The sequence below is a fragment of the Festucalex cinctus genome, chromosome 13 (genome assembly GCF_051991245.1).
Source record: "Festucalex cinctus isolate MCC-2025b chromosome 13, RoL_Fcin_1.0, whole genome shotgun sequence".
Taxonomy (NCBI): Eukaryota; Metazoa; Chordata; class Actinopteri; order Syngnathiformes; family Syngnathidae; genus Festucalex; species Festucalex cinctus.
Window position 1 is genome coordinate 19,587,469 of NC_135423.1, and position 23,157 is coordinate 19,610,625.

Below are 23,157 nucleotides of genomic sequence, written 5' to 3' on the forward strand. Positions count from 1 at the left end.
TCCTTCCCATCTCTTGGGATAAGCCATCTGTTAGTTCTATTTGTGCTACCTATAGAAGTGTGGTCCAGTTTTAGAGTGAGATAGCCTACTGTGTGCATCGATCCAGGTTCATATATCAAAACCTGTCGGCTCTCCTGCGTAGGTTGGAGGGTTGTTTATGGACCTCAGAACAAAAAAAGAGTCAGGGGAATCAATCTGTGAGCTACCTTACCAAGGCCAAGGCCCACAGCAGGCCGGAGTCCAAGGATGTTCATTGTTGGGTTTAAAAGCAAGGGTCCAGTCTTCCCATGCATTCCTGTGATTAATGGCTGTCTCGGGTCTGAACCTGAGTCATGCTGGTTCTCATGAGGGGAAAGAAACATGGGATAAGTCCATTAGAATGTCAAATTTTATACAGAATATACATTCCTAATGTGCCTGGTCCTGCTTGGATGCACATGCACTGGACCCCTGCATAAGAAAATGAGATTTGAATACAAAAGATTTTATTTCAAAAAAATAATATCATACCAAAGATGGTACTCAGTTTGATGGCCAAGTTGTTCGCAAAAGTGATTTACTGAGTGACTTATTCGTGCTTCTAAGGCAGTGCTTCTTAACCAGGGGTTCGGTGAGTAAGTCTCAGGGGTTCGGCGGAGGTCAACACATACACCCGACTCATATGATTTGTGATGATATGCCACGCTTGGCCATTATTGGCTGCAGGTGATCACGCCTCCTTGCTTGCAGGGAATTTGTTGCGGCTCATTACTCGACTTGTGACTGTTGTGATGGTTCATCGTGGCATTGCCTTTATTATTGTAATCCCTTCATACTAATTCATCCATCCATCCATCCATTTTCTTGACCGCTTAATCCTCACAAGGGTCGCGGGGGCTGCTGGCGCCTATCTCAGCTGGCTCTGGGCAGTAGGCGGGGGACACCCTGGACTGGTTGCCAACCAATCGCAGTCATACTAATTATGTCGAGCATAAAAAAAAGTGGTTGGACGAATATGTGTAATATGAATTCATGTGTATAACGGAACATATGGTGTTCCACAGGGTTCAATTCTGGGGCCTCTGCTGTCATTGTATCTGTTGCTCCTGCGTTCCATCTTAGTGGTGGTTGTTTTAAAGTATTCTATAAATATAGAGTTGAGTTGAGTGATGGGAGTCAGCGTCCAAACTGCAAGATTTGCAATGCCAAGTTGTGCAATTCTAGTCCAGCATAACTAGCTATCGAGCAGAACTAAAGAAACACTTCCTGAAAGCTGCTCAATGCAGGGAATTGAACCCTTCCTTATGTCTTATATTAGAAAAATAACAAATAAAAATCGGTAGATGTACTTAATTGGAAAAAAAATGCCACAACTACACCTTTCTCCAATCCTCAAAATCATTAAAAAAAAAAAAAAAAAAAAAACTTCTTCCTTTATATGCTACTTCGTCTGTTGAAATTGGGTTGTGTAGTTTTTATGTAATCCTGCTAGCTGACTAATGAACAAAAAACAACACACCAACAACAACCAAAATAATAGCACCTTTGTCTTTAACTCCTTGCATATGAGCCAATGTTTGATTTAGCAGTATCTTTACGTCACTCGTTACGTTAATGAACTTTCTCAAGAGCCACCTTGTTCTCCAGCTTGTCCACAGGGAACTTATGGGCTGACTTGTAACAGTGTGTGCCGGTGTAAGAATGGAGGCACATGTGACCCTGTGTCTGGGAGGTGTTTGTGCCCCCCGGGTGTACAAGGTCAACTCTGCGAGGCTGGTTTGTATTTGTACACAAATTCACACACATCAGCACTAAAGTGTTTCCTTCATATAAAATTCTGTTTTACTGTATTCTCATTAAAATGTCGGCCTTTGATTATCCCAGTGTTATCTGTTATCATTCATGTTTGCAGGTTGTCCAAGGGGCTATTTCGGAAGCAATTGCATGCGAAAGTGCAACTGTCCCTACAATGGACACTGCCATCGTTTATATGGAGCTTGCCTGTGTTCCCCAGGATTATATGGTCGACACTGCCATCTGCGTGAGTAGAGTACCAACTTGAATTTTGTCAGCCTCTTAAAATAATTGCAAAAATTATTTTTGCCCAAATCATCTCATGATACAAATGGTTCAATTTTTTGTTTCCTGAAAAATCTGACAAAATGACTTATGCGATTATTTTAAGAAGGTGTCGATTTATAGTGCTGACTTTTTAAAGGGGTTGACAGGGCCGGACTGGGACTCATTTTCAGACCTGGAGTTTCAGGACTCAGACGGGCCCACTTTAGTTCACATTTTAATGAACATACACAATTTTAGAGGTTATGTATCAATGTGAAATAGATGAGCAGTCCCTCCAACGATATTCATATTACATTTGATCAAAAATGTAATTTGCAATTGAATGCTCTTATAAGACCACAGTCTTCATTTATTTGAACAAGTATGTCAACATTAAATGGACCAAAAAAAGGGACAAAAAGAAATCAATAAGCAAATGTACATTAAGACATTTTACACTTCACAAGACACAATTACCAAATGAAGTTAAACCAGCGAGATTAAGGCAGCTAACACTGTACCTCCTGTTAGTACTCTTATTTTGAAATGTGTTCTCACCACTTCTGGTGCACATTACTGAGCTGACTGACGCAAACTTGGTGAGCAGCGGTAATCGTAGGAGGCTTTCCCATCATGCTTTGTTGGTGTTACAACTTACTAGTAACACTTGTGATTGTGTTTTACCTCTTGTATGTGTTATTTTTGTACACACAAGGTTTAATATAGTTATTTTGTTTATTGTTTCTATTCATGGATTAAAGTTTTGCTACTTTTGAAATTAAATTATTGTAACTCGGTGACCCTCAGTAATAAAGGCAGGCAGTCAGTGCTATATATAATGTTGCCTGTAAGGTTGATTGGATCAGTTACACTTGATTGGCAAAGAAACAGTCAGCATAAGATGATGTCGATATTCTTTATTTACGGGCTGATGATGTGTTGGCTGCTGACAGTGTCATTTTGAAACAATGTGTGGGCTCCCTCCTGCCGAATCGCGGTCCAAAATATAGGACGGCCCACCGGGATAAGTCCCACCCCTCCAGATGGCCCAGTCCGGGCCTAGATGTTGATGATGCGCACAGGAATCAGTCAAATATTACAACATTCTTAAATGCATTTTTTTTTTAAATTGAACCATTAATAAAAAAAATATTCCAACTATGTCATATAAAATGCATTCAGGATTCAGGATGTATGGCTCAAAGTGAAGAAAACTGTCACTGTGTTGGTGTATGTATTTTTTAAACAATCTATACAAGTCATTTACATATTGATAGGTCCATACCGCAAGTCTTATTTAGATCCCTTCATCAGTCATATTAAGTCGTTTTGAAGGAGGTAGCAGGTGAGAGGGCAACTCACGGGGGAGCCAATGGCCCTGCAGTTTTCCTTCAATAAGATGGACTGCCAATGCGAACTCCTCATTGTCCAGCATACCGTCCGCATCGATATCAGACAGCCTCCAGATATGAGCAAGCACAGAATTCGGCAGAAGTGTCGTCGTCATCCATTCTTTGACTTTGGTTCCGCTAAGTTTGCCTCCATTTGGGCTGAGGTTGTAAAAGATCTCATCATACTTCGGCTTGTGTTTCTCCACGATCCACTCAATAGGATCTTGTTCATTGTCGTCCCCATCTTTCATTTCCTTGAAGGGATGCCTCTTGTAATGCTCACGCCTGAAGGTTCCCAGGAACTCACCATCTAGCACGCCAGGGAGAGATTTATTGATAAGTTCTTGTTGCTGAAGGAGGGGCACCAGTTTAGCTATGTCAGTGTTTAGGAGTTTGTCAAGGGAAGCCATCAGACTTGGTTTCAGCTTCTTGAACTTGGAGAAGTTTTGACTCAGAAGCTGCTCCTGAAAAACAAAATTGTGAAAGTTGAGTCACATCACATTTAGGGAAAAAAGCAATAATGATTGGAGAAGCCTATGTTAATTAGTACTTGTTTAAATATCAATATAATTTACGATCATAAGGCCCGGGGGTGAGATGTGGCCCGTGATTTCATTTTATGTGGTCCGTGAAGATAAGATCATGTGTGTCAAAATCCAGGATCCTTGTTAAAAATGCCACCAAAATGTAAAATTGGCGTGTATAATGAATAATGATGAGATTTTGCAAGTTTTTTTTGTTACTCTTCTTACAATAATTTGAACAACAACTAAACAAACTGTGATTCTTGACTTCTGATTTATCTATCAATTTGTCATGTATGTAACTCCTAACTACCAGCAATTCAAATTTGTCCTCCGTAGTGGACCTTTTTAAACCTGAATATCCCCCACCCACCCAGTGCATACAATTGAATTAATTCCCTTTGTGTTCTATAGAGGACATCAGAGCTTTCCAATGATACCAAATGTGTAGGGGTGGGGCTTTGCTACCTTTGATTGGATCATAAAAGAAAATGGCTTCCCTCAGTGCAAGCACTTTTTAGGGAAGAGGAAAAATTAGTGTATAACACTTTTTATTGAACAAATTTAGGCTTTAAATGTTGTTAGCATGTGTTCTATAAGACAAATAAGAACATATTAAAGTATTGTATGAATTATTTTAACTGTATTTGAGCCTAGCATTTAAGTTTAAAAAAATGTCATCTGTAGTGGACACATCATAGCTTAAAAATAAAAACTTTTTTTTTTTTTTTCAAAAATTTCTTTTGCAGTATTCCAGTTACTTCACAAAGATTGGGGAATATCAAAAATAAACATGATTGGATTCCTGGTAGTCAGGAGGATAAGACGATGAGACAATTAAAGATTTCTCTTGTTTCACTGTCATAACAACCCTCAGAGGGGAAACCAGAACTAAAAAATAGCTAGAGCATATTACAAAAAAAGTAGGCTATATCTTAAAAATACTGCTAGCATACAAGAAGCATGCAAAATTTGATAATATTCCATCGTAGAATATTCAGTTAAAAATAAGTTTTATATTGTCTATCATTACCAGTGTTATTAATTATAGTTGATCATGTTCTCATTTGCGATCGCCAGACTTTGTGTTCAGGAGCAAATATTCCAAATGCATTTCATAGCTGACCGGCTTTGGGTTAGATTTAAGCTTATGTCAAGGTCATGAATGGGGCATTTATTTTCTGGATCACAGCCATTCCAAAAGTGGTTGGCCTCTGTTAAGCTCCATTAATGAAGCATTTCAGTGTGACCTGCATCTTGGTGCAGTCGGGGAAATCTCCCGCTGGAACGCTGTGTTGCTGCTGGATCTTGGTGAAAATGACTGGAAGCTGGTAGATCAGATTTTGCTTCTTGCTCTCTTTGCAAAAAATAGTCGGCATCTCCTGCTTCAGGTAGCCAATGATGTGGGCATGAGCCTGACAGAGATCGACAAAGTAAATATCAAAAAAAGGCACCGAATGAGAATCATTAAATGTGTTTGCTGTCAGATATTTTACCCTCACGAGTCGGGCTCTCTTCACCAAGTCATTCAGTTTTCTCACAGCAGCGTTGTGTGGGAGGTTTCTTATGTCAGTCAACAGATCCTCCTCCTCCAAGTCTATCAGCTGGTAGTGGTCACACATCTGTCTTGGCTCGGACCAAAAGGATCCAATGTAAACTCGCAAAATTTCAGGGGTTCTAAACACTTTTCCCAGTGACCACATGAGGGCGCCATATACTCTCATGAGCTGCTGCGAATCCACTCTGTCCGCCTTGTTGAGAACCACGCGTAACTTGTCCTCGTAGCCAAACAGAGCCCCAAAAGCCCGAGTGAGCTCATCCGAGAACTCCAGCTTGTGTGCGTCGAACAGCAGGATGATCCGATCCACACGCTCGGCAAACCACCGCAGCACTGCTGGCAAGTCGTAGCCTTTAGGGGAAGTAACATACGCTTTTGATTAACGTCGAAGGTAATGGGGTCTGCCCCTTTGCCTCAAGGAAACAGTGAGAGACATGTAACATATCCCAGAGGCCCTCACTGTTTGCAAGCCATTACAGTTACACCCACAGATGAATATGTCAAGAAAGCAAAGCGGCTTTGGTACCGTCGGCTAGTCTTCCAACTCTGTCAAATTGTTCTCATCTGCTGTGGTCACGACTGAAAAGAATTTGATTAAGTATTGCATCATTCAAATTCCCACTTTGCCTCATCTGCTTTTACTAGAATTTTCATATAAACCGGATATGTAGTGTGAGAGGCATTTACTTGCGCAAATGCTAAAGACGAAACAAATATTTGGTGCCATAACTCACCTCTGCTTAGTTTTTTCCTCGCTGCAGTTAAGATGCCCGGTGTGTCGATGATACTGATACTCTCAAGGACCTGATTGGGCATCTGCACACACTGAAATCTGCATATAAATGACAAGATATTTTCACAACTGCAAATGCACTTTTTCTTCAAGGTGAATGTGAATGTTCAGAGATGTTGTTGTCAAAATTCAAAAAAATTTAATTACCCAGATGTGGGCAATTTAAAACATTTTGCTGGTCTGTCTTTTCAAGCTTAACTACACTGTAATCGTCAGTTTGTCATTTTATTTTAACCACGCTTTGGTCATCCCTTAATCACCAATATTTTAGGACAGACAAACAAAATTGGGCATTTTATCAGTACAGACGGACTGCCCATCAGTCCGACATTGTCCAACAAAATGGCCGTCCGTCACCATCAGTGACTTTTGTAATGATTACACCGACGGATGAAAACCTAAAAAAAAAGATTTTTTTCTCATTGTCAGAAGCCTGTTTCTGCCAGATTTTTTTTTTTTTTTACACCGTCAGAATCTGCCAGTGAGGTTTTTTTTTTTTTTTTTTTTTTTTTTTTTTTTTTTTTTACACCGTCAGAATCTGTCAATGATTTTTTTTCCACTGGCCGATTTTGACAGTGTAAAATAAATAAATAAAATAAAATAAAAAAAAATAAAAAATAAAAAATACAAAAATAAAAAAATAAAACAAAAAAAGCACTGGTGGGCCTCTGACAGTGAAGGGGATTTTTTTTTTTTTTTTTTTTTTTTTTTACACTGTCAATGATTTTTTTCCACTGGCCGATTTTGACAGTGTAAAAAAATAAATAAATAAATAAAAAATAAAAAAAATACAAAAATAAAACAAAAAAAGCACTGGTGGGCCTCTGACAGTGAAGGGGAATTTTTTATTTTATTTTTTTTACTACTTGCGGGAATGGACTTCCATAAAAACCCGTTTCTGTCAATGCTTAGTCAGTAATTTCTTTTAAAGTAATTTTAATTACGAGCGGATGGACTGTCCGTCACCACTGTTGGAATGCCCACCTCTGCAAATTATTTTATACCACATCAATCCTCGGATACCAAACGAATATGCAGCATCATTGATTTTCTTATGATGATTTGGACTTAGATCTTCTCAGGAGAAAAAAAATCAGATATATCCAATAAATGTTTTGGCTGAACATTCAAGTTTGGGTCCATTGAGATGGACATGATCAATATTTACACAATAACCACGCAACTACATTTATTGTTAACGCAGTTCAATGTGCAGCATATGTTCACACATTCTATCTCTTTCTCTCTTGTTCCCCATCACCTGTTCAGAAAAGTATTTCCAAAAGGGTCAAGGTTGCGAAATGGTTTTTTGGGATCCATGGTGAGGGCATTCCCTGGTATTATTCCTTCCACCTCTCCGTACATGAGGGCTGTGAAGCAGTCAGTGGTTGGCTCCGGCCCCACTCTACTACCCAGAAAGTCTTGTTCGATTAGATATCTGAAAACAGAAAATGGCACTGAAATGTGTTTTTCTGTACATTCAGCTGGATACCGTTTAAGTGCATCAGTACCTGATAAAAGTTGTCTTTCCTGTTGAGTACTGACCCATCACCAGCACCATCGGTTTGTTGTCAAAATCTGCATCCTCGTAACTTGGAGAGTGGTAGTGATGGAAGGAATAGTGCTTCTCTATCGGTAGCAGTCTTTTGTAGTAGAGATTCCTTAGTTCCTCTGTCACCATGTTGACACCCCCAAGTGTTTTAGGATCGCTTCTCAGTCTCCGATTTGACATTGCGAAAACTTCTTGCAGTGTTCTTTCTTCAGTATGAAAGTGGCTCACTCCACAAGCACAAAACAGAATGATGGAAGAATGAGAAATATTGTCAGATTCCCACAGCTGGCTGCTCCATCCTGCAGCGCGACATTAGGAGGGTGGAGAGGGTGTAACCAGAGACTCCAGCTGCACCTCACACAAAGCCTCAGTCAAGCAGGACAAGGGTGGAGTGGAGTTTTTGCTGCTGCGTGGGGACGCTCTTGGCAGATTGCATGTAAATCTTGTTTTCCCAAGAATGATTAGTCAATGCATATTTAGCATTCTTTTTGACTTGCATCTGTCTTTCATTTTCATGACTTTTAATCAATATGTGCAGAAAGACGGTCTTGTCTCAATTCAAATGTGCAACTAGAACATAGCACAAAAGAATAATACATTATTGTTTGGTGTAAAACACACTAACTAATCAATTGTGCTTTATTGCAGAGGGCCAATTTAGGGGACAGTCCTGTATAACAGACTAACTTTGTGGCTCCTAATCAGAAATCTTAGTGGTGCAAGTAGAAATTTTAGGGCTGCTTTAATTGACTTGCAAAAAAAAAAAAATATTGACTCTGCTCATTTTCACGATATTACTGATTAATAGGCCAACATGTTTAGCAGACGTTTGTGAGCAACAGAAAAATATTCAAGAACAGTATTTCATGTATTTATTTTTTTTTAAATCTGAAAATTTACTGGTCACACAGGCACAAGTAGGTGGAAATTTTACTTGCACTGTCTCAAATTTTAGGAGCAAAATGCCACAATTTAGGGACAGTCTGGAGACCTGAAAGTACCTGAAAGCGATACTTGAGGGAAAGTACAAACATTGATAGAATTTAGTCACCTCGTACAATAATTCCGATGGAGGAGTCTTTGACTCCATTTACATTCAGTCAATTTTTGAATTAAAGGTTTAGTCTGAAGGATTTGTTTTGGTCTGTCGGGGATGTTTCTGGGTGGATACTACTAGTTGCATCTGCAAATTTCGCTGCGCGAACCCCCGCTCCTGGTGGACTGTTTCTGGTTTCTGCAGACGTGTTAGGAGTTTGATTCCTGTGTCTTGTTTGCATATGCAAATTCGGCTGTGTGAACCCCCATTCCTGATTGGTGGGCTGGTTTCACACTTGTTCCTGGTCGGCTGCTGTCCTCGGCTTCCTCGAGCGTCAGTTTTGAATGTTGCGTTTACAAACAGCAATGGAAAAACATCAAACAGCACCTTTAAGGTCAATATTCTGGTTTCTGAAGCATTTGGGATAACTCGTTTGCATGTGTGAGTGGACTCCCGTATAGTCATTGTGAGCAATTGGAATATTCCGATCTAAACCACGACACACGGACGTCATTCCGCACATAGATGCCCTTTCCTTTCTACTTGTAAAGTCAATAAAAAGACGTTATATTCATGTCACTCATCTCACTAATAAAGTAGTTGGTTTCCTCCTCACTCCAAAAGTGGGGTTCTTTGCTGCATCATCATGTTGTTTGTTTTTACCTCTGCTTGACTATTTCTGGTGGGTTGTCCGCAAGAAGCATAGACACACACTGTAACTGTAGGTGTAATGGAGACATTAAATAGCGTGAAAACACAGCAGAGAAATCAGTGCATTCAACTTGGGCCTATTTAGCGGGGGGAAGAGGGAAGGAGGAAGAGAGAGAGAGAGAGAGAGAGAGAGAGAGAGAGAGAGAGAGAGAGAGAGACTTAGACTTAGACTTAGACTTAGACTTAGACTTGACTTTATTGATCCCTTTGGGATGGCTCCCTCTGGGAAATTTACATATCCATTAGCAATAAGAACAGATAATAAAATAATAACACGTAATACAATAATTAAAAAAAGAATTCAATCAATCAATAAATAAGGTTATTACACCAGAGATTGAATTAATAATAATAATAATAATAATAATAATAATAATAATAAAATAAAAAATAAAAATTCGATCAATCAATAAATAAAGTTATTACACCAGAGATTGAATTAAATAAATTAAATTACAGTACAGTAAATTGCCATATTTGTGAAGTGAAGTGCTCTCTAACCCTCCTCTCCGAGAGAGAGCGAAAGAGAGAGAGAGAGAGAGAGAGAGAGAGAGAGAGAGAGAGAGAGAGAGAGAGAGAGAGAGAGAGAGAGAGAGAGAGAACTTTCCTCTCCTTTTGTATACAAGCGAGATTACCTTGATGTAGTTGGGGGAAAGCGTGATCAAATTCTAACAATGCTTCGGAAAGTTGCCCGCAACCTTTATCATAGGCCACGCCTCCTGACCAACCTTTATGAAAGGAAATGAGATACATTAGATGTAATTCTTTGTCAGTAGTATCACTGTCAAAAATTGGTGCTAAGTTTGTACTTTGAGTTGTCCAGTGGCTTGTTACTGGGGCAGTAGCGTTATGCACACCTATTGTACCCTTTACTGCATTCCATGCAACAATCATGGGCTCTTTTGTAAGGCATTAACAAGGGCCTAGCACTTCAGAGTGAAAGAAATAAGTAACGAAGTTAAGTACAGCTGCATGAAAATTCTAAAATGCAGTACTTTGGAAGGCTAAGCTGTTAGTTTTGTGTGTGGGTGGGGTCATATTCCCGTTTGACCACAATGAACTCAGAAAGAAGGAAACACAAACATATGTGCAGGTCGTCTACATATGCAGCTTTTTCGCTGGATGCAAATGGCTCAAAGCCCACTATCAGTATGCTAAGAATCCGTTACAGTTTCATGTTATATTTAAGGTCATCAAAAAGAAGGGGTGAAACCATCTAACCAACCCAAGAGCAAAATAAAATTGTGCAAGAAGACAATAACAACGTTATTGGGAAACATCAATGTGAGAACACTTGAAATCCTCCCAGTCAGCATTTGACATGTTCTTTTTTTTTTGTCTTTTTTTTTTGTCATCAGCTTGTCCCAGGTGGACGCATGGCGCTGGTTGTTCGAAGGAATGTGACTGCGTTCGAGAACATTCCACTGGCTGTGACCCCAAGATGGGGAGCTGTATCTGTAAGCCTGCATACCACGGCTCACAATGTGAGAAAGGTATAATCCCTTCACAGGAAAACGGTCCTCAACGTATTTATTTGGTTAGCCCACAGTAGCAATATCTGCTATGTTGTAAGCATGCTTCATTATGTCCCCATGGTTAACACAGGTCAACAGCCTGAATTCCAACACATTAATATAGCACCTCACTGTGAAGTGTCAAAAAATAAAAAATAAAAAATCCACTTTATTTGCAATAGTAGGGCGTCAGTAGCTGAGAGAGAAAGCTCTCCTTGTTACTGAGACAGTATACTGCTCTGAAATGTCATTTTAAGATTTTACCGTGACTGCAAACTGTTCTCCTGTGTATATGTACCAGTACATGTTTGTGTGTCCCACTGTAGAATGTGAACCGGGCTTCTTTGGCGCTGGTTGTGAGCAGCCATGTGATTGCCCAGGTAGAGGTTTGTGTGACCCCAAGACTGGGGAGTGCAGCCAGCAATGTCCTGCAGGCCTTCATGGGGAGAGATGTCAGATTGGTAAGACAACAAACTTCAATTGTATTTCTCCTAAGTGCAACTAAAATGTGTGTCCAATTTAGAAATATGATATTTCAACTTTAGCTTTGACATTTATGGCTCAAAGGTTTGACTTGTTGGAGCAGGGTCAACTCATTGCAATATAGCGCCCTCATGTGGTGTTAATGGTTTATACTTGCACACACAAACGTTTGTATAAGTACCATATCTTGTGTCAAAGGAACCATCCATCCATCCATCCGTTTTCTTGACCGCTTATTCCTTACAAGGGTGTGCTGGAGCCTATCTCAGCTGGTTTTGGGCAGTAGGCGGGGTACACCCTGGACTGGTTGCCAGCCAATCACAGGGCATGTCAAAGTAACTATAAAAAATAAAATTAACGGGTTTGAAAAGGGGATTGAGTGCAGGCAAGAAAACACAGCTTATGATATAAATCTCCACATTGAGGTCTTTGATATCCAGCTAGCTGCTAGCTAGACTAGATTCACTGCTGCTAGCTGTTAACAACAATGTGAGCATGTATTTCTTCCTTTTACAGCATGTGAATCTGGTTGGTGGGGTCAAGGATGCATCAATAAATGCCAGTGCCAAAACAGATCTCTAGGCTGTGACCCTCTCACTGGTCACTGTATATGTGAGCCCGGCTATACTGGACACACATGTGAAAAAAGTAAGTTACACTTGCTCACGAATGACTACAGACTACAGTACAGTATGAGGTTTAGCCAGCATCTGCTGCCACCATGTGTTTGTCTTCAGTCATAACAGCTTTTCTGTAAGGTTCATTTACAAGTTTTCTGCATATATATTACTTTGCATGTTTGACATTATCTACTATTCATGGAACGTGTGAATGACACCTGTGATGCACTTACTCCACGTGGTCTCAGTCAAATCCCTCATAGTTTCTCCCATGTGTGTCGGCATGTGGTGGGTTACTCAATATATAGTATAGTAATATATATATATTTTTATTTGGAGGTAGTGCCACAGTAATATATTTTTTTTTCCAGCAGAGGTCGCTGCAGATTTAGTTTTCAGATTTCACAACTCAACTGGATTAAAAAAAAAAAAAAAAAAAGAAAGAAAGAAAAAGAAAAAAGCAGGAAAAAACAAAACATCACGTCCACGTTATGTCAGTGGCAAATCCGTTTTAAAACCCCACAAATTCCACAATGCAATGTGTGTTACCTCTTGGACTGTACTTATTTATAGTGTCTCTTCGTTGTATGTCGTCATTCATTCCATGGAAATCAGGCAGGTTGACGGCATTATTCAAACTGTCTAACAATTGGGTGGAGTTGTTCAAATGATGGTCTTCTGACTAAAAGATTTACCGTAAATACACCACGAGGCCCAAAGCTTCATCCCACTTCAGCAGTATATATTGCTCTTAAAATCATGGCTACGAGCCTCTTGTCTGTACTAGTCATAACATTCTAATGATTATGTCACTCTGATTGGACCTTACCGTGGAAATGGGCCTATCAGTCTGTCTAGGTTCTGTTTTCTGGAGGCCCTTTCCCCTCAAGCAGAGGTGTTCAGTTTCTCAGTCTGGACAGGAATCAGAAACTGTGAAACAGACCAGATCTCAGTATTTTCTTTCCTAGAATCCAAATAGAAAGATATGGCCTTCCCTTTCAGTGGGAAATATTTGTCCACATTCAGTAATGAGATTCATGACAAAGAGTATGTGACTCAGAAAGCTTGTTACTATGGCAGAAACATTGTTTCACAGAGCGTTTATGGGATCCTGGTCAGGCATTTTTTTTTCAGTGGAAACAGGCTGTTATGCTAACACTGGTGCTAACTGTTGCTTGCTTTTGCAACTTTGATGTCCATTTCAAAATAGTTTGCGGTAAATAGAACTGTTGTTCCTCTGTCCCGCTGACTCGTTATTGTTCTCTTTCTTCAATGTATCACTCTTAAATGGCACCAGGAAGTTTGATTCTGTTCTCTCTTTATCCGTTCTATTTCTGTGGTCTCCTCTGTGACTGTGTGGTCCTGTGTGGACCTGCTTTATGGGCTGACAGCCCTCTTTCTTACACAAGCGGGGATCTGGAAATAATCCTCCTGTCTTAAAGAGCTCATTTAGCTCAGAGATGGGAGTCTTTTAGTGATGACACAGTGTGTGCGGTAGCCGTCGTGGACCAGCTCCTCTGTGCCAACCTATAAACTTTGAGAGAGGAAGTGGGACGGTTCTAAACTAACAAGTACCATCAGACTCTGCACAGGCTTCTGTGGTTAATATGAAAACTAGTCACCCCTTTCTTGGTATGAATAAACCAGACCACATTCATGAAGGTAAGTTACATACTGTACATCAATGAACCCTATAGATTTGAGTCAATCCAGCTGGTAGTCTCCTGCATTTGAAAATAATGTTTATTTTTTAGCATAAAGGGAATCTTAAATATCAGAATTCTATTGGATATTTTTATTTGGGAACTTGTACAACTAAGTTAAGGTCTATTTCAGTTTTGAACTGGCTCATTAGGAACATAAGAAACCATACAGCAAAACTACTTATGTGCAAATACTATATCAGATATGCTGAAAATGTGTAAAAAAAAAAAAAAAAAAAAGTTTACAGCATCATTTCAGACACAATTTGGATTAACAAAAATTATTCTAACCTAAATCATCAATAAATTCAAAACGGCAACATTCCAATAGCAGTAAACATCATCCAAAAATGAACATTTTTTTAAAAACTGTTCCATAAGCTCATTTATGGTGACAGCATCCTCAGTGGGCCAGCTTTAACGACATCACAGCTGAACCACTGCAGATGCAGGCAAAGACGTCATGCTGTCAGCGTGGGAACACAGTGATGGGCAATGCCTGCAAGGATGTGTGCTTCACTCACATAGAGGCTGCGGGTTTAAAGTAGGAGTGGGCAGCATCAGAGGAAGAAAGAAATGATGTAAAAAGTAAAGGGAACACCCTGAATATATGAAACCACCAAAACTCCACATTTCTGGTGCACCCCAATTTGTGGCTTCCTTTGGTTACATGATCCACTGTTTCCCTTGTGGATAGAAGAGGTGGTCTACTGATCTCCTCAATGCTGAGATAATTGGTTCAGATTCTGTCCAAAACTCCCAAGTTATAGCTCTTAATATGAAGAGAAAAATGCACTGAGCTATCACCAATGTATTACAAATACAATTATGCCATCTAGTGGCAGAAATATGACCTGAGCACAAATCAATATCATACTCGTTTTTTACAATACAGTACATCATTTAATTTTAACTCAGTTTTATGAATTATTATCAAATTACTGTTTCAATGATGAAACGATGCAGCCATATTTCTATTAGTTTAACATTTTTTCCACTTTTATATTTTATTGTACATTTAGAACAGTTATAAAATTTGTGATTAATCGTTTATGTAACTATCTAATATATATATATATATATATACATATAAGATGTTACAACCACAAACAAATCTCATGTCATTGTGTAAATGTTCATGTTACCCCTGACACAGTAATGTTAGCTCATTTATTTAGCAAACATGTCTTCCAACTACCCTCTTGAACAATCTCTGTCTCTTGGTTTGACAATGAAAAACAGCAGCTTCCAGCAAGCTACAGCCTGTCATGTAGGTGCAAGTGGGCGCAGTAACCTGGTTCTGTTTAGTTGTGCATTGGTGGGGCCTGCGGACTCAGCAGGTGCTGGAATTATGGTCTCTCTTGCCCCAAAACTGGATTGGCCTCCGAGTTGCTGCTAACTTTGATGTGTCCCAGATTCACTACACGTGCACGACATGAACTCACTTAATGAATCCAGACACTGTATAAATTAACATTACCATTTGATTTTGCCATTTTCCGTTGGTGATCAGACAGTGAAGACAAGTAGCAGAAGAGTCAAATGAGACGAGGGGAATGACAAATTAAAAAAAAACTTCCTTTTTTGGAGTGTTTAATCTCAATGCATAGTGTGCCCTGACGGCTTTTACGATCTTGACTGTGGCCAGATGTGCGAGTGCAGGAATGGTGCCCGCTGCCACCACATCATAGACGCTTGCCAATGCATCGCTGGCTGGGCAGGGCCTCTTTGCATTCTGGGTAATGTAAGCCACATCATTAAAATGGGGTGTGAGGGAGGTCCTCACTGCTGAACATCCTCTCCTTAAACACAATTATCCGAGAATGAGACATGAGCAATAACGTTTTGGGGATAGGGTAGCGTCAGAGAAAGGAGCAAACACACCCTGGAGCATATGTGCTTCATTTCTATCACATAGCAGAGCAGCATGTAAACGGCCGCTTTTTCTGGCTGTGTCGGAGCAAATAGCAAGCATAAAAGAAACTTGAAAAAGCTCATTTGCCTTTCGTCTTGATGCTTGTTTCAATGGATTATTTAGTGAGCCGAAGTGTGACTGTGTCAATAGCTCATGTTGCCACCATGTGACAGGCCGCTGCCAATGTGAGCCTAGCTGGAGTCTCTGGAGAGGAGCCAAATGTGACAAACCAAGTTTGGAAAACACTAAATGAATGAAGGCACATTAATATTTACATGTCAGACAATTGACATGTGCTTGGGGGTGGATGTGAACACAGGCAAAGTAAACATTCTGCCACACTTTTTGGTCACAGTAGGAGTCAATACTGTTTCCTCAAGGTACAATCTACATAACCCATAGGGATGATTACTGAACTCCAAAATAAATATAACTTTTTTTTAAAGGGTGAACTGTGTTTTTAATTAATTGAGTGTTTGAAGTACATACTGACATCTACAACCTAAATTCTTAAATATGATGCATGAAGTTGTAACCTTTGTTGTACTGTTTTGTCCATCTCAGTAGGCGGCCATTTTGCTACTTGCTGTCAAGTAACAAACAATTACGGCTCACCTGTTTTCTGAAGCTGAGCCGTGACTGGTTCTTACCTGAGCCCCTCTGTGATGATGTTCTCAATCGACAGCAAGTGGCGGATGGATTTAGCACGCTCATATAAATTCATATTCCGCAAATGTAATATATATACAGACTCTTATGGTCACAATCATGGCAGAGTTTTTCAGTCCTCCCATTGCTTGGTCAGAGCAAGTCAAATTTGATGAGGAAAAACATATCTATAGTTTACTACACACATACTGCGTTTTTGTATATAATTGATTGAAAGCCCTATAGCATCTTCCCTTAAAATTGTATGAAATTAATGGCAATTTTCTACTTTTGTCAATACTAGGGTCATGTAGGGGTAATGTTTGGGTCTTGACTCATGACTGAGTCACACCAGGGTTAAGTTTGGGTCATGGGTTAAATGTTTGTTTTGAACTGATGTTTTGAACTGTTGTAACCGCCATCTAGTTTCAACCGGTTTTAAGCTATGTGATGTCAGGAGCTATGTGATGTCAAAAATCTTTAATCGCTTTACTGTCTCAACAGCCAACCAGATAATTCCATGTCAGTACTGTTACCTACATGTCTAGCCACAACCAATGAGATCGATTCACTGTCTATTTATACCTCTGTTCCTCTGTACAACTCTCGTTGTTTCTCATCTAGTCAAGTTTGTTCCCCGCCTCTCGATGTGAATAAATAGTTAAAAACTTATTTGTTATTTGTTCATAAAATACTTCTTCTTCTTTGTTTTGGACACACAACAAAATGAATTGTAATAAATAAATACATGAAATGAAACTAATAGTCCAGTGGCCAGAAAAAGTCCCAATCAAAATATGTTGTTGTACATCTTAATGTGCATCTGTCAGACATAAATGCCTTTATTTTCTGATCGTAAAATGGCCACAAGATGGTGGCTAATACTATTGGCTGCTGTTGGGAGTACCAATACCTTGAAATAGCGGCCAATAGCCATGTCAGGCCCTATATGCCAGGTCCCAGTTTCTATAATTGCAACCCCAGTGAAAGTTCCTTGCCATGATTCTTCTTGTTACACACATGGGCTATGTATCCCTGCAGCCTCCACACGATGATTCCCAAAGAAAGATAGTTAATAATTGCTAATTGTTTGGGAAATATTCAACAAATCTCTCTAATTGGGAAGACTGATATTCCCCCCTTTAAAATAAGTAGTATTTAAAATGTTTTTCCTTTAGAATCCTGGGAAATATCTCATGTATTCCTGGCTAACAGCAGCAGGAAATGCTCACAGTTACACTGCTTTGTGTAATATTTTATCCTGTGGTCCATACCATGTATGTACCAGCCCACCCCCAACAGCACCTCAGCTCCTTTCCTCTCCTTACAAACTCCCCAGACATCTGATAAATGTTACACACCAGTTGCCAAGTAAAACAGAAAGCATTGTTTTTGTCTCCTCAGCAGCGGATAAGGGCTTTTGGAAGGCAGACATGCATAATGACAGCTCCGTAATTGCCTCTTTAGTCTGGAGTCCTTTCTTATCTGTTCCCCACGCTGCTTGCTGCTGCCTGACTGAGTGCGGTGATCTCGGCCGCAAGCATGTTGGGTTCACAGATTCACGGCTATGACTAATGGTTGCATGATTGCATTACATGCATAGAGAAAGGGTGTGTGAAAAAACGCTACAAAGTGTTTCCTATCTGGGTTTGGGCACCAGAGAATGTTGATGAGTTTTGGGACCAGTTGATATTGAAAGTCTTGGTATGTTCACACACTACACAATGAGGCAGGAGAGAGACAATTTGTTAAAAGATTAGAATGTAATGCAACTCAGTCTGCAACAACGTTAATGAAAAAAGTGAAAACATTTTCATTAATGGAAAAAAAAAAACTTAAAATGGTTTTACGGAGCAAAACTAACTCAAAATGCATTATATGGTTATAAAAATGAAATAAAATTAACTTTAACTGTCGTGAAAATGTCTGGGTTTTTTTTGTTGTATTTTTTAAATCATACATGATGTAACGTACTGGGTTTACCGGTAAATTAAGACATCCCAAAATCGAAGGCCAAGTAAGGAAAATTACAATTTGTATTAAAAAAGCAAATGAAGGCAACTGCTGGCCAATCTCAGATAGAAGGGGGTCACAGAGTCATTCATTCAGACATATTGTAGTTGTAAATTTACAAAAGTGGCAAGCAGTTTTGTTGCAAATGAACTTTTGAGTTGAATAAATGCAAACAGAAGTAGACATTTTTTTTGTCTTAGATTTCAGAATGAACTGCCAGTTTTAAATGACAGAAAATGTTACATGCAGATATGAAAACAAGAGACTAGGAGATTGCAAACAGAGAACACGTTGAACACTGTCAGCAAGGAATAATCTGACATTAAGCAGCAGGCGTCTACGCCTTTTAAATTCCCCTGATTAGGATGTGCCAATATGCCACAGGTGTGACGCTGGAGGGAACGCGCCCGCAAAAAAAAAAAAAAAAAAAAAAAAAAAAAAGACGACAACAAAACTGAGAGCCGAACCATGACACATGAGTTTATGGGGTTAATTTTAAATATTTATTTCGGTATTTCTGTTCCTTATCGAAAAAATAAGGCCAAACAGTCATTTAGGAATTGTAAATTACTTTATTATATTTATAACTGCCAGTTTTAAGTGACAGAAAATGTTACATGCAGATATGAAAACATGAGACTAGGAGATTGCAAACAGAGAACACGTTGAACACTGTCAGCAAGGAATAATCTGACATTAAGCAGCAGGCGTCTACGCCTTTTACATTCCCCTGATTAGGATGTGCCAATGTGCCACAGGTGTGACGCTGGAGGGAACGCGCCCGCAAAAAAAAAATAAAAAAAAATAAATAAATAAATAAATAAATAAAAATAAGACAAGACAATAAAACTGAGAGCCGAACCATGACACATGAGCTTATGGGGTTAATTTTAAATATTTATTTCGGTATTTCTGTTCCTTATCGAAAAAATAAGGCCAAACAGTCATTTAGGAATTGTAAATTACTTTATTATATTTATAATACTTAGGTCTCAGTTTTTTTTTTGTTTTTTTTTGTTTTTTTTAAACTTCCACTCGACAAATACTCCATATATTTTATTAAAAAAACAAAACAAAATAAAACGACTCCTAAAGCTAAATCTAATAAAAACTAAACTAAAATGAAACATTTTTTAAATAAATAATAACTAACAAAGTTCCACAAAAAAAAAAAGATTTAAACAAACTCAATTTAAAAAAAAAAAAAATGAAAATGAAACTATAATACAAAATTCAAAGCTATAATAACCATGGTCTGTATTTTTTCAAAGGCTATATTCAGCTTGGATTATAATGCTGCCCAAGGCAACTACTTTTTAACTTATGGTTTGACATGAAGAAGTATGACTAATGAATAAACACTGTATTTATGGATAATGAAAATGTGACACTAAGATTTATCATTTCAAGGCTTTTTCCACCATAAATGTGACCTGCAACCTGTAGCCTACAATTCAATCATTAATAAAGCCTTATGAACGGGAAAGAATAAACGAACACATGTGGCAAATATTGTTCAACCTTTTTTCATCTAAATTGTATAGGGGTTTTATATACATACACTGTGACTGTGTATTGTTTTATTAATTTCATATACAGTGCCTTGCAAAAGTATTAGCCCCGTTTCAACTTTCTGAATTTTTGAGAAATGTTAGACTTCAAACATCAAGATTTACCATTAGATTTTTTTTTTTTACTTGGGAAAGTATTTATTTATTTATTTATTTATTTATTTATTTATTTATTTTTTAATTTATTTTTGTTATTATTATTTTTTACAGTAAAAAATGTGTGGAATTATTCACCCCCTTTTATTGCAACCAAATATTAGGAAGAAAACAGCATCATGAAGACCAAGCAACAAACCTGGCAGGTCCATGATAAACTTATGAAGCAGATTATAGCAAGATTGGATTTTTAAACATCTCACAGAGCACTATTCAACCAATCATACTGAAATGGAAATACCACTTGAAACCTACCAACCTTTATGTAAGAGTGGCAAGAAAACCGTTTCTCAAAGAAATAAAAGTTGCGCCAAGCCACCAATAGGAGACAAAAAAATCAAGTGGAAAAAGGTGCTCAGACAGATGAGACCAAAATGTAACTTTTTGGGCTAAATGCAATGCGTTATGTTTGGCGGGCAAGGCATTGGATTATTCATGTTTGTCTTGAGTTTTTGCTAAATGGTGTTTTATTTATTTATTTATTATTATGTTAGCTTGTCCAGCTGGTATGTTTGGGAACAACTGTAGTCAGCCATGCCAGTGTTCAAGAGACCATGAGCAGTGTCATCCAGTGACGGGAAAGTGTACTTGTTTACCTGGTTACTATGGGACAAGCTGTGAGTTACGTGAGTACACTTTTAAGACCGCCTCATTTCTGCTTGAATATTTCATGCATGTTTTCTCTATGATCAAGACAATGTTGTCTTATTTTCATGTCAGGTACTTTGAGTTGCTCGAGCATGCTATAGGCTACAAATAAAGTTGACTTTAGCCACAGGTCATATTTGTAACCATCCATTAGTCTGTCTGAGACCATTTTACATCTTGATATGTGTCATTACACGTATTCTTTTTGGCTATGTCTCTTCAGGATGTCGCTCAGGCACTTACGGACCAAACTGCAAGTCTCGATGCAGTTGTCTCAATGGCGGCCGCTGTGACTTCAGGATGGGGACTTGCCACTGTCCCACAGGCTTCATCGGAGCCGACTGCAGCTCACGTATGTTCTTCGCTTCATCTTTCTATGCATCCAGCCATTCTTGATAGTGCCTTTGCTCTTCTGTGGGGGAGTTTGTTAAGGTTCTGTATCTTCAACATTTACAATTAAGGTCATTCAGAGTACGCACAATTCGTAGTTTGTTTGAATTTGTGAAGGAAAACTCCTAGATCCATCCCAATGATGACAAAAATGGTTTACTTTACCACAGGGGTGTCCAAACTTTTTCATTTGAGGGCCACATACAGAAAATCAGAAGGACGCAAGGACCACATAATGTTATGAAGAGAAATTGTGTTTAGTCCTAAAAATTGTACAAATAATTTATTTGTGCTTTTCCATATTTAGAAAAATGCTACAGTATATAAACCAATTTATTTGTAATATGGCAGTCGGGTTATTATAGTTTTGGAATTTTTCATTTTAGTTTTTATTTTGTTTTGAGTTTTGTTTTTTAAATTTAGTTAGTTTTCATTATTTTTCAGGGTATTTCTGTTAGTTCTTTTTATTAGTTTTAGACAGTTCTTTAATAAATGCTTAGTTTTAGTTTAGTTAGTTTCAGTATTAATTTTATTTTTTTTATTTTTTTATTTTTTTTAAACGTGTATTACTCGTGCGCAACATTTAAAAAACACCATGGGCGCGACGTCATTATTCCAGTTTATATCAAAATAAATCTAATAAAAGTCACATTTAAAATCATCCCCAAAGGCTCATGCATTAAATTAATTACCAAAGACTAAAACGAAGGACATGTTTGCTATAATTATGGTTTTATTTTAGTTTTTTTGTAAACCTAAAATGTAGTTTCAGTTATTTTATTTTTTTTTAAAAGCATCTTCGTTTTTGGTTTTATTTTGTTAACGAAATTGTTTTTTTTAATTTTAGTTTTTTTCGTTAGTTTTAGTTAATTAAAATAACCTTTAATAGCTCCTGTGTTTTTCGACACTCTCCCTTCCTACTTTGACCATCTCCAAACATTTTTGTTTTGTTTATTTTATTTGAACTGAGTCAAATGACACTTTTCAGCATATGTCGCGGGCCACTAAAAAATGGACGGCGGGCCGCAAATGGCCCCCGGGCCGTAGTTTGGACACCACTGCTTTACCATATAATTAATTCCTCATTTCCCCCCCTGCAGGCTGCCCAAGTGGCTACTACGGCAAAGACTGTGCTAAACTGTGTTCTTGTGGGGAAGGCGGTCAGTGCCACCCAACAAACGGAGGATGTGTTTGTCCACCTGGGAGAATGGGGCAGTCCTGTCAAGGTACTGAAAGACGTTACTGATGACCAAAGAGTTTTTTTTTTTAATGAATCCTTTAAAATTATTTTGTATCCACAGTGTTGCATATCTTAACAGTTGAATCTGTGTGGCAAGTCAGTTAAAGACATGAGGGGTAATTGAATTTGTTATCTTTTAGAAGTGAAGCATTTTAGTAATTATAAATGTGTAAAGGTTGAGAGTTTGCTTCACAGAAACTTAAATGTAGATCTCATCAATCTCTTCAGTAAACATACACTTGAAGTGACACGCTGATGACAAACAATTTTCCTGGGAAACAGAAGCCAATCTGGTTTATCAGCATTTGAGCAATTGTAAATGGGGTTTTCCAACCTACGATGCACTCACTCCTCACTTCGTTATCCTCTTGTACATGTGTATTCACCAACTCTTAAATGTCTCTTGTTGAATGTTTACAGTTTGCTATAAGTAGCTCGTTTTCTGTGTTCCATGTCACTGGATTTGGCAAGGAGGCAAATAAACACACAGGGAAATCAAAGACATCTTCCTTGTTGTTTTCCCAAACTAAATTGCCCAAAGAAGCATGATTATTCTTTATATCAGTGCCAAATTTGACTACTTTGCCTCTCTTTAATGACCTGTTGATTAAATAGACATAATGGGTTTTTCACTGAGTACTTGCAGAAGTT

General features: G+C 38.5%; 2 protein-coding genes across 3 annotated transcripts in view; one reads left to right on the top strand and one right to left on the bottom strand.

The window, feature by feature from the left end:
- egfem1 (EGF-like and EMI domain containing 1) overlaps positions 1-23,157 on the top strand; it is a 57,423-nt gene that overhangs the window by 26,666 nt on the left and 7,600 nt on the right. For both annotated transcript variants that reach the window (XM_077541809.1, XM_077541810.1), the window contains 8 exons: positions 1,627-1,755; positions 1,892-2,020; positions 10,964-11,098; positions 11,446-11,580; positions 12,119-12,250; positions 20,723-20,854; positions 21,100-21,228; positions 22,367-22,492. In XM_077541809.1, the coding sequence (XP_077397935.1) occupies positions 1,627-1,755; positions 1,892-2,020; positions 10,964-11,098; positions 11,446-11,580; positions 12,119-12,250; positions 20,723-20,854; positions 21,100-21,228; positions 22,367-22,492 (1,047 nt within the window). The remainder of the gene's footprint in view (positions 1-1,626; positions 1,756-1,891; positions 2,021-10,963; positions 11,099-11,445; positions 11,581-12,118; positions 12,251-20,722; positions 20,855-21,099; positions 21,229-22,366; positions 22,493-23,157) is intronic.
- Positions 3,123-10,257, bottom strand: LOC144033610 (EH domain-containing protein 2-like). Its single transcript, XM_077541811.1, has 7 exons — positions 10,241-10,257; positions 7,818-8,085; positions 7,568-7,744; positions 6,248-6,345; positions 5,452-5,864; positions 5,206-5,370; positions 3,123-3,895 (listed from the first exon to the last, which is right to left on the bottom strand). The coding sequence occupies exons 2-7, from the start codon at positions 8,036-8,038 to the stop codon at positions 3,338-3,340; spliced, it is 1,632 nt and encodes a 543-aa protein (XP_077397937.1). The 5' UTR covers positions 8,039-8,085; positions 10,241-10,257; the 3' UTR covers positions 3,123-3,337.